The sequence below is a fragment of the Nyctereutes procyonoides genome, unplaced genomic scaffold, assembly GCF_905146905.1.
Source record: "Nyctereutes procyonoides isolate TBG_1078 unplaced genomic scaffold, NYPRO_anot_genome, whole genome shotgun sequence".
NCBI classification, from domain to species: domain Eukaryota; kingdom Metazoa; phylum Chordata; class Mammalia; order Carnivora; family Canidae; genus Nyctereutes; species Nyctereutes procyonoides.
In genome coordinates this window covers 5,075,197-5,087,272 of record NW_026575044.1, presented here as the reverse complement: position 1 = coordinate 5,087,272, position 12,076 = coordinate 5,075,197, and the positions used below count along the sequence as shown (strand labels likewise).

The window sequence follows — 12,076 nt, the reverse complement described above, 5'->3', positions numbered from 1 at the left end:
TTTTTCTGGTTGAGTTCTGTAGACTTTGTTGCTTGAGATTACAGGTATGTTCATAGAGATCTGTGACAGAAAATTCCTAGAACATCTTAGGTAACTATAATTTATAAACTGGTTATTGGCTTTCCCACCATAGATATTATCAGAAAACCTAAAATCAGTCCGCTCAAGGATGAACCATTTTCTCCTCTTTCTTTTATGGACCTGAATCTCACCTCATTTATCATTTTGTTGTTGGCATATATGGCTATCCATCTTCTTTTACTGAAACTATTTACGGTGATAACTTAGCTTAGAAAGCAATTTCAGGTTCCCTGCAGCATGATGTAAATTGATCGGTGTGGAATCTATCAGACTATGTAGCCTATTTCGTTTGGACAACTTATCTTTACTTTCCCCTAGTAGCATCATTAGATCTTAAATCGCCACTCAAGTTCTATAAACTGTGGAATATATAGTGGTTTTTGGTCAGGGAGCATCCAGTGCAACCCTAGGGGTTTCTAGGGAATGATCTGAGACTGCTGAGTAGGAAGTCCCCAGTGGGAAATTTCCCTGTTGCTAGCACATATGTCAGAGGCAGAAGTTTAATAGCATTTCCCAAAGTACTGTTTTAATATACTGGAGGCCTTGGATTTACACCAATGGTTACAAGGCCCCAGCTTCCTGTGTAGCTAGCAACCATCCTGGAGGCTGTATGTAACAGGTTTATAACCCAGTAGTACCCATGTATCCAAGCACTATTGAATTCTTTAATCCAATAATAACAACAGCAACAACAAAAACAGTTATTAAGCATCTACTATGGGTCAGACACTTTGCTCCTTATCTTAGAATACATAGATAATAGCTGTAAGCCATTCTGATGGCTTAAACATTCTGATACAGCCACTGCTATTAGGAAGTTTACAGTTCATAACAGATAAGATATTAATGGAAATAACTACTTTTGGGACACCACTAACATGTGCACCTAAGTTGGTTCATTCTCAAAAAAAAGGTAACTATTCAATGAACAGATATTCCTACTAGCTTTCTGCTAGCTTACTTCATGTAAATCATGACCGTTTCTCTTAAAGCAGCACAGAAGAGGCAGGGAGAAAGAAAGTTAAGGCCTAAGCAAGAGACCCACTTACTGTATAGTTGGGGAATGGCTCTGAAGGAGAGGGGTCAAAGGTAGAACCAGAAAGAGTTCTGAGGACCTGACAAATGCAGTGGTGTTGCAGGCAAGGATTGCTATGAGGTCTCCAACTTAGAGGAGCATAGTACAAAAGAAGGTAATCAAGGAGACACCGTGTATCCTGGATCCACACACTGGGCCATCTTCATCTCTGCAGAAGATGCAGGTAGAAAGCAAATTAGGAGAACCTAGAGACAGGAGGACATGTCATATGTTAATTATTTCTAGATATGATGTCATTACTAGGCAGCCCTGTATCATCACCAAGTCATATATTTCTTCTTTTCAGTTACCCATTCTAAAGCACATGTACCATCATTACGTGTTGTTGGTATTCCTTTCTGAAACATTTTTCAGAAAAGAAAGCCATTAAAAAAAAAGAAAGAAAAGAAAGCCATTTTTATGCTGATGTCCAGCTATGCATGTGATTTTTACTTTTCTGTAATTTTTGCTAGTATTTAGAGGCAATAAAACTAAAATAATCAATTTAAAATACATAAACAATAGACATATTTATATAAATTGTATACATGTTTAGATATAGATATATTATGTTCAATTCTACAGACACCCTCCTGCATTTTCTTAGGCACTTGCCAAGTACCATAGTGCAAGCCCAAACTGGACAAAATCCCATATCCTCTGCATTATGTGTCACATTTTGATGGCTGTTTTTTTCATTGTTGTTTTTCAATGGCCAGGATCTAAGAGTAATAAGAACAAACATTGAACAACTCTAAATACAATACTTGTACCTGTAATTCCAACCAGAAAAGACCATTATTAAGATAGTCTTGTGATAGTTATTGGAATTTTAAAATACCATTTTAAAACTACACTGACTATTGTTTCTGGAGAAAATTTCTACCATTTTTTTGGTTTATCAAGTAGTTTCAGTTTATTTGCTTTGATATGAAAGATTCTTTTCCCATCTATTTCATCAGCAATAGAAAAAAAATTACCCAGTAGACATGGCTGAGATACAAAGGGGAATACAGGCATCTATTATCAAGACTATTCACTTGAAATATACTTCTTAATATCTAGAAGGAACATATTTCTAATACCAGACAGTAAAGGCTGTTGGGAAGTCTTTATCCTTTCTAATTTTAAGAGTTAAGTCTTCAAGGTACTTTATGAATATACTGAGAAAGATGAATTTTTTGGAGCCTCCAAATTGAAAAAAAAAAATGTAGAGGCTCCAATTCCTGCAGGTCCAGTTTCCAGCCCATTGTGTGAACCTCTTCTGTGGACTCAGTGACAAGTAGGCATCTAGCATTTGCTGTCTCCCAAACTCCAGAGATGTGGGAGCCCTAGATGTTGCAGACACTCCACACCACCTTCTAGAAATTCACTTCTTATTTTCACCCTAATCTGCTTTTCTGTAACTTCCATATAATGACCCTACTTCTGTCTCCAGAACAGGACAGAATAAACCAAGCACTCATCTAGATCTAGACAGCTGTCAAAGTACTTAAAGGTGTGATTATATCAACTCCTCTCAAGTGTTCCTTTTAATTCCTTTAGTTAAAAATCTCTAATTCATTGTTTTTCTGTGTGTCAACTACCCATATCCCATATCTCAAAATCGCCAGGGACTTGGAAAACACATATTTCATGACTTCATCACAGATAAACTGAGCCAGAATCATTTTCTCCACCCCCTCCTCTTTTTCTTTCCCTATTTGCATTTGTTACAAACATGTCAGAACAAAATAATGTTTACAAACTGTGATCCAGGTAGAAGCATTCCTACCAGACCTCTCCTTACCAGGGATCAGTGGTTCTCACATTTGACTGCAGCAGAAACACGTGGTAAGACAGATTGCTAAACCTCTTGCCTCTTATGAGGTCTGATTACTATTTTTCTGGTGAGATCCAAGAATTTTCATCTTTAACTAATTCTTAAGTGATACTATCTATTCCTACTGGCTTTGATACTACCCTCTGAAAACCATTGCCCTAGACTAACTGATGGATGCTCTCTTCTCTCCAGTGATAGATGCCAAGGGCACACTGTCACAGCTGAGAGGCTACTCCAGTTGTGCCCATCCCATTTTGCAACCACCAGTTGAATTATATGATGAAGAGTCAATTGTGTTTGTTCCCATGTTCAGTTTATAATTACTGAATTGATAGTAATTACAGAATTTACTTAAATATATTAGCTGCTGAAATTTGAGTATGAAAAGAAAAATAGATGTTCCTATGAAAACTAAGCTAAACACAATAAAACTAGATAAACACTTAAAAATTGCTGTCAAACTAAATCTGAGTGAGACTTGCACAGGAAAGTGTATTTCTAATGTTTCTAATTTAATAATCTCCTGTTCTTTTATCATCTTAGTTGCTTACTTCCTACATTTGTCTGTGAATAGTCCTCCAAAACAGAACTGAACACAATACTCAAGATGTAACCCAACCAACAGACATTGGGAATAATGTCTTTCAACAGGAAAGGAAATAGGAGGAAAGAACATGTCATGTAACTTTTACAAACCAGCCTGAAAATTGCATCAGTTCCCCCACCCGAGCTTAACGCAGCCATGTCAAAATGGAGAGTCATTTGGGTCTTAAACTTTAAAAAAAAAAAATTGTTTTTCTCATGAAATGAGATCTCCTCAATCTTGTCTTTTGCAGCTAGAATTTTGGTTTAATGTTTACTTATTTTAATCTAAGTTTGGTTTTTATCCTTCTTTTCATTAAACTCTATCTTGTGAGTTATAGCTTTATAAAATAAGTTTTCAGGGATCCTTGGGTGGCTCAACGGTTTAGCGCCTGCCTTTGGCCCAGGGCGTCCCGGGATCGAGTCCGACGTCGGGCTCCCGGCATGGAGCCTGCTTCTCCCTCCTCCTGTGTCTCTGCCTCTCTCTCTCTCTCTCTCTCTCTCTCTCTCTCTCTATGTCTATCATAAATAAATAAATAAATCTTTTAAAAAATAAAATAAATAAAATAAGTTTTCACAGTATTTCTTTGTTACCCAGCCTTTTAACAAGGTTGCCAAATTTGCATCATACATACATTTTATCAGAACTACATCAGTTTAATGGTGAAAATAACTGATTAAAATGCCATAAAGAACAGAGAGGAAGGCAGATTTCCACTGCTCCAGTAACTAGCACACCACGAAGATGGTTGTTTGTTTAGTTATGAACTCACCCTTCTCTGTCTTGGCTACAGAGGTACCATGAAAGAGCACTATATATCTTATTCCATAAACCTTTGTTTTAGTGACCTCCTGTCATCAGGTCTGGTAAACCCATGAGCATGTACATGACAAAGATCTAACATAGTTTACATGAGGAGTTCTTTGCAAACAAAGAATTAGAAGGACAATATGCCATTAGAAAAATGAACAAAGCACTTGAACAGTTTAAAAGGATACAAATAATAAATACATGAGAGAACAAACAGAAAACCTATCTTCATTAGTAGCCCAGTATAATTTAAAAAGCAACAAAATAACTTTTTCCTCCAAGTAGCTTATTTTTAGTATTTTTTTCTAGTGTGAGAAAAGGGGTAAGTAAATCAGTGATTTATTACACTGTTAATAGGAATATAAATTTCTAAACACTTTTTTCAACAAAACTTTACAGAATGTGTCAAAAGTTTTAAAATTCTTCTTGCACTTTCAGTCAGTAATTCAACTGTTAATAATTTAATCTTAAGAAAACCTACATGCATACAAGAATATTCATTGCATCATATATAAAATATAAAACACAATCTTAATGTACAATTGTGAATTTCTTAAATACATTAAGGTAGATATACCTGATGGAATATTATGCAGTTATTAAAAATGAGATTTTAGAGCAGTGACTGTCATCTTTTTTCCACCCACATTTGACATAGGAATGCATATGTGTTTGTGTTTGTATGTATATGTAATATATTGTATTACTATATAAACGCTTGTGTGTGTTTATATGTGTAACTAAAATAACATTTCAGAAACAGTACATTCCTTTATTATATGTGATGCACTTTGATATATTCCTATTTATTCTATAATATTTAATTTTTTTCTTAATGTTGGTAGCATCTATCTAAATTGATCTTGCCCACTAATGCAATGAATTTGAACAAAACAATATTTTAGAAAACACATGTAACATGAATAATTGACCAAAATATAATATTTTAAGATGTCTGTTAATGATAACAAGCCAATACTATGCACAGTATAATTTCATTTTTGTAAAAAAATGAAATTAAAATATTTTTATAAAAAAGGATACATAGTAGGTAAATAACTATTCAAGTAACATTTATTTCTTCTCTATATTTTTCTGTTTTCCTCATTTTTTCTAAATATTTTAAGCTAAGGAAATGAAAGTATTTGGCTTTAAGTTTTCTTTCTCAGTCTAAACAGGAAGCTAGTAATAGATACTTAAATGTAAACATGTTCATAAACCCTCTCTTTTTAGTACATAATAATAGAATTTTTTTCAGTGCTCCACATTATACATACCAGCTCCCAAACTATCTATAGTTTATCTCCTTACCTATAGTACCTCCTTCCTTCCTTCTTCTCAACAATTTGAGCTTATCTTTTTTTCATTTGTTTTTATTGAAGTTCAATTTGCCAACATATAGTATAACACCCAGTGAATTTGAGCTTATCTTTAACTTTCTAGGAACTGACACTCTCCATAGTTTTGTTAAAATTATTCACACGTTTAGTAAACTCAGCTACAAGTTTGCCCAGGAGAATTGGTTCCATTTCCAGCAGGGAAGAGATTTCCAAACACCTACTTTCGCTTCAATTCTTTCTTAACACCTTCCCAGCTAGTGTTCTTGATAGGAACAACCAAAGCAAAATGAGTTAAACAGGCCCAGATTCTGTCAATTAGTCTATATTTAGGGCATGACCAGTATTCGCCATATGTCACTCCACTGTGTCTCTCTTCCCTTAAGGTAAAATTTACTTAACCCAAGATATTTGAGTCTTGTTACCTTAGTTTCCAGGAGCTTATTTTTTAAATATAATTTCAGCCGAGGAACTCAATCAGCTCAGGCAAAGAATCGAGTATGTATTGAGGGATTCTATAATGTGAATGTTGTTTAACAGCTGTTGATTGTTTCACCAAGCCAGTTGACCTAATGAGTTATACAAAATGACTTATAAATATGTGAGGTCTGATTCTCTGGGCAAGACAGTCCAGAGAGAATCACCAGAGGAGTTTAGGGGGCAGTTAGAAGGCTCTAGCAAGGACATGGATAAGAAGGTCACCTTTGAAAAGTGAGTACAATCTGAACAGATAGATACATGGGTAGGTGACCAAGCTGTTAGAGTATCAGGTGCAAAGGCCAAAGTATCATTCATTTTGTGGAGTGACAACAGGCAGTTTGAAAAGCCAGGAAAGCTAGATTTTGGAATCCAGGCAAAGGCGATAGTATTTATAAGTGAAGCAGGGCATTTTCAACATGAGAGTAAAAGAACAAACAGTATCCTTAAGTTCAGTGCCTCTAATTGCACTCCCTATCTCTAGTCCAGCAGTATCATATTATCACCAAACAATCAGCACCTTATCATGTAGCAGTGGGCCTGGGCCTCTCTCTGGTCAGACAACTGGATCACGTACAACAGACCCTGAGATGGCAAAACTTGCACTTTCCTGTTCTTGGTCTGTGGCCTCTGGAGCCTCTGGAGCCTACAGGCATTCTAGAATGTACTTCTGAGTCTACAGCAACACAAAACAGAGACTAGGAGGCAAGGACAAGAAACATACAAGTTGGAATTATAAGAGAGTGCAAGAGTTAAAAGGTTACCTATTTTTTTAATCCCAAAGATGCTGATAATCCCCTATTTTTCTCCTTAATCTTTTCTTTGACTATCTTCTAAACATTTTTTTAACTTTCTTTTTTTTAATTTATTTATTAGAGAGACAGAGAGAGAGACAGAGAGAAGCAGGCTCCAGGCTGGGAGCCTGATGTGGGTGGGACTTGATCCCAACGTGGTGGGACTCCATCCGGAGTCTCCAGGATCACACCCTGGGCTGAAGGCAGCGCTAAACTGCTAAACCACCAGGGCTGCCCTCTTCTAAACATGTTATCCCTTCGTTTCTGTTTGGTGTCCTATAGATCAGGAAAGACTGATGTGTGTGTTTTTACAACAGTAATAAAACAAGTGTCTTAATCGCCCAAGAAAATCCAGCTTATCTCCACTCCTTTTGTGGATAAGTGTCTGCAGGAAAGGAGGATGGAGAGTGGCCTTCATCTCCCTAGTGCCCCACGCTCTCAGACTGGAAGGAAGAGCCTGGCTTTCATGTTCGTTTCTGCTGACTCACAGCTCCTTATTGTCAACTTTCTGTTACTATTTAATAAGAACAAGAAAAACTTTAGAAATGCATGGGTGGCTCAGCGGTTAAGCATCTGCCTTCAGCTCAGGGCATGATCCTGAAGTCCCAGGATTGAATCCCCACATTGGGCTCCCTGCATGGAGCCTGCTTGTGTCTCTGCCTCTCTCTGTGTTACTCATGAATAAATAAATAAAATAAATAAATAAAATTAAAAAGAAAGCAAGAATTTCTAAATCATGTAAAATTCTTAACTATTGGTAGTTACCTTGGAAGAGTTAAAAACAAACACATAGGTTGCTTGTTCTGGCGGCTTTCTTTTTTTTTTCTTTTTTCTTTTTCTTTTTTTTTTTTTTTTTTGGTCGGGGGAGGTGAATATTTTCCTAACTATAATAAAATTTCTATGGAGCATTTAAGAAGTTCTACTGTAAGAGACCAGAAAACTCTCTTTGTTTATATGCTTTTATAACTATATTGCAGATTAGGTAGATGCTCTGCATTCACTTAGATGCAAGAAAATCTGAGCTGTATTTTTGTCCTGAAACTGATTATGTGCTGCTTTTTTTTAAGCTTTTTGCCCAATAACTGGATATTACAAAATCTCATAGAATTTTGAATTTTTGTCTTGTTTTGTTCCGAGTTTCTGTCTTTGTCTTTCTCTATGGATTGCTGTTTCCAATATAATCCTTTTTCTTTAGAATCTGACAAGAGAAGGTATAAACAACATAACACATATATAGTGATTTGGTTAAAAATAAATACTATTCATAGAGAATTCAGTTGTAAGCAATTTAGTAAAAAATAATAATAATAATAATTGGTAAGGATTTTTTTAGCCCTCGGTTTCCAGAATTAAGATTTTAGAACCTAGCTACAAAAATTTCTTAAATTCTTCAACTTGGGAAAATTATGAAAAGTTAATTGGCAGGGGCTGATTGCATACAGCCTCCAAAGGAACTACACTGAAAAGGAGTTTTACAAAACAACAGGTATGTAAATGCACACTTCCCTAACTACAAGAAAGGATCAGTGTTCTTTTTAATATAAGGTTTGCCAATAAAGTAAGCAATTGTATTTCCTTGTGCACTAGAATAGTGCCTATTTTTTCCCCAGTATGTAAATAAGGCAGGCTTTTCACGGGATTTACAGAACAGATCCCAATGATCTAGATCTTCAAATCCACATGACTAATGGGCACCCATGCTCTTTACTTTGATCCTAGACTGGGGCATGTAATTTTTTTTAAACTGTTAGCTATACCCAAATTTGCCCTTTAGTTTTCTCAATGCACATAACAAATATCCTTATTACATATTTGGTCAGTCCTTATCACGTACAGTGTTTCATTGTGTGACTGTTTCCCATTTCTGTTCATTTGTTTTTCTATCATCATAAATCCCCAGGTTGACTCTAAGCCTGTGCTTTTCTGTGAAGTTCCATGAATGAGTATTTTTTAATTATCTCCTAGGACAACAGCCTGTCAAGCTAACCTTGTACCTCACCCTCTTTTAAATGAAACCCATACCAGGCCAAGTACTAATAGCATCAAAGATATTTTCAAAAATCTGTAGAAAGAGAGCCATGGTAATATTTATTAGATTTACAAAAATGACACTGGTTTTCACAGTCCAAACAAAAAATGATTATATGAATTTCAAATGACTATTTCAACATGACTATTTCACACTTCTTCCCAATAGTTTTTAACAAATCACACTAATCTGCAGTTTTAGAAATAACAATTTTATATCAGCATCTTTCCCCTCCTCCTCTGCCATATAAGCATTCACTTTTACGCCTCAACCAATATGGCATTTTCTCCAGCCCACAAATGGCATTAGAAACAGTAAACTCTTTTTAAAAATACATTACTATTTCTCAGAAGAAATATATATAAAATGTACACACTTATATTAACAGCACAAGAAATGAACACAGTAGTAAATGTAGGAAATAGTGTGGTCTTCAAATGTAGGATGGTAGCTTTTAGATTCCAACATTATTTAATCAATCTATTGTCCAGGTTTGGGATGGAAAAGCAGTATAATTTTAGATTCCAATTCATTAGCAACTTTATGCCTTTTTAGAGTCAGAATAGTGACTTTGGGTGTCAGTATCCTAATGAGAAAGCATATAACAATAAAAACAATAATAGTAATAGTATAATGAGATAATAGCCAACATAAACTTAGTACATAGAATGTTCCAAGAATAGTTTTAAGCAATTTAGTTTCATTATTCTTTAGAAAAAGCTTTTAGTAGGTACTGTGATTATCTTCATTTTATGAATGAGAAAACAAGCACAGGATAGGTAGCAAGAAGGAGCAAAGTATATCTTATTTATAAGGCCAATATATAATGTAAAATAGGGTGTCTTGTTAACAAACTGCTTTTTTTTTATTCCATAAAGTGTCTAAAGCATAGCCAGCAATGAGAGGCATCTTTTACTATTTGTTGCTAAAAGCTAAGTTTTGAATCATTTTCCCCAATTAAAAGAAAATAGTGCATGGTTTTCATTGCTCCCATTCATGTCAGCCACAGGGCCCTTGTCAGTTACTGTGAAGTGTGTAAAGAAAGCTTGATTTTGAAATTATTGATCACTTCTTAAACATATTGCTCTCTTCCCAAAACATGGCCATGAGTGATCATCTCTTTCCAATACCACATTCCCTTTTATCAAACTCTCATATTAGGTAGTGAATCAAGACTATTGTTATGACTAATTTATTAATAAAATATTATATTTCTCAAAAAATCTCTTGGCTTTACCTTATTATTTTATCCACTCAGAAAGACAAATTCCATTCAAATATGTGGATGACCATCTTACTTTTATTACTAGAATGTATAATATGAGCTATGAAACAGAAACCACAAATTGAGGATCTGCAACCCTGATCAGAAATCAAATTTTTTTCTCTCCAGAGTACTAGTATTAACAGCGACAATGTCAGCTTTCAAGATTTCAAAAGAGTGAATATGTACTCTAGGTATTAACACAATATATGGAATCAGAATATATGGAATTTTTCTGGGGTTGGGGTTGGAGGAAATCAGGTGGAAAAAGATAGGGAGATGTCTATGGTTTGAAGTAGAGAACAAATAGAATTTTATCTGTAGATGTATAATTGGCATTATTTTCTCCATTACCACATAGGATGGAGGACAAGCCCAATCTTGAATTTCTATCAATTACACCTCTAAAAATGAATTCTGTTTAATTAAAATAATATTTTCTGCATAACTAGATATTTATAAACATGACACTAATTCCAGCAATTGAACTAGAATGCATTCACATTGCTACCTTTTAGAGCAGTTTACTAAGGTTTGTTTTAACATGTTTATAACCAGTTGCAAATCTAGGTGTTGCATCATTGCTAAGCCTTGATGAAATGTTTATGGACATGTTTTATTATTTGCTAATCTGTGCTGTGAACCCATCAGTCTGTTTGCAGTGGGGAGGAAGTGGGTAGAGGGGTGGGCGGGTGGAAGTCATTTTGTTTAATGTGTTTGAACTAAGAGAAAGTTTGAACTAAGATGTACTTAAAGAGTTTTGTTTTTACCTGTGCACAAAACTCAGCTGCAATAAATAAATGCTACTCATAAGCAGGTTTTCAGTGATCATACTCTGTTTTTTTTCCCCCTTTGTTTTATATTCTTTTTCTCAGGGGAAATCTCTCACCTCAAAGAGGTTAACAAGCCTCGTTCAGTCTTACTAAAAGGATCATCTTGTAGCATGGAAGCAGACTGGAGTCATTGCATATACTTTGTAGCTCTTTGTTGTTACCTGGAGCAGAGGACATTAGACCAAGATGTTGCATGAGCAAAGGACCTGAATTGTTCTCTTTGTGTACATTAAGGCATTGCCATTCCAAGTGACTCTACCATCTCAATGCCTCCATTTCAAAATGTTGTCTGCTTACTTTCTCCTTGTATTAAGCTGGATCTGTGTCTTTTCCTTTTTGATGAGTTCGAGTGAAGTAAACCTTTTTTTTTTCTTTCTCTTGCTCTTAAAACTTCTGCTAGACACACAGTTCACTGAAAATTCACTGTCAAAAACTGGAAGAATTGTAAAAGAAAAAAACATATATCAATAAGTATACATATGGCTTCACATTTATTAAACAATAAATTAGCACAGAAAGTTTCATTTTCACCAATGTGTTCATAGTCAGAAACAAGCTCATGTCTTTGTCTGTTGTCTGTACATTCTCGGTTGATGTTTCTTGCATTTATTTTTATACCATATTTAAATAAGAAACACCTTTTACTCCAAATGTATTAAAGTTGATCCCTTCTCTGTAAATTTGTGTATGTTTATATTGTTGTTTTATCTTTCATTAAAAGATGCAGAATCTCGTTGTTTTTGTAACTTTTGACTTCTACATGCTGACAAGATAATGCTGAGAAAGCATCCACAAATGTAGATTTGCAATTTAAACTATCACCCCGCACATTTATTTCAGGGCTTCAAGGCAAGCTTAGATGGCACAGTGGTTAGGAGCTGACTGAAAGTATTTCATCTGGGGACTAGCCCAGAACCAGGTAAATGCTTTTTCTCCCATCCAGGAGCAACACAAATGGGCCTTCCACATTT

The 12,076-nt window shown here is 35.1% G+C and overlaps 1 protein-coding gene across 4 annotated transcripts in view; it reads left to right on the top strand.

Annotated features, from left to right (window-relative positions):
* The window catches only part of RGS7 (regulator of G protein signaling 7), a 502,122-nt gene extending 490,294 nt beyond the window's left edge, over nucleotides 1-11,828 (top strand). For all 4 annotated transcript variants that reach the window (XM_055324554.1, XM_055324556.1, XM_055324553.1 and 1 more), the window contains one exon: nucleotides 11,148-11,828. Coding sequence is in view for 1 of the 4 variants with exons in the window: in XM_055324556.1 (XP_055180531.1) it covers nucleotides 11,148-11,198 (51 nt within the window). In the remaining 3 variants the exon portion in view is untranslated. The remainder of the gene's footprint in view (nucleotides 1-11,147) is intronic.
* The last annotated feature ends 248 nt before the right edge of the window (nucleotides 11,829-12,076 follow it).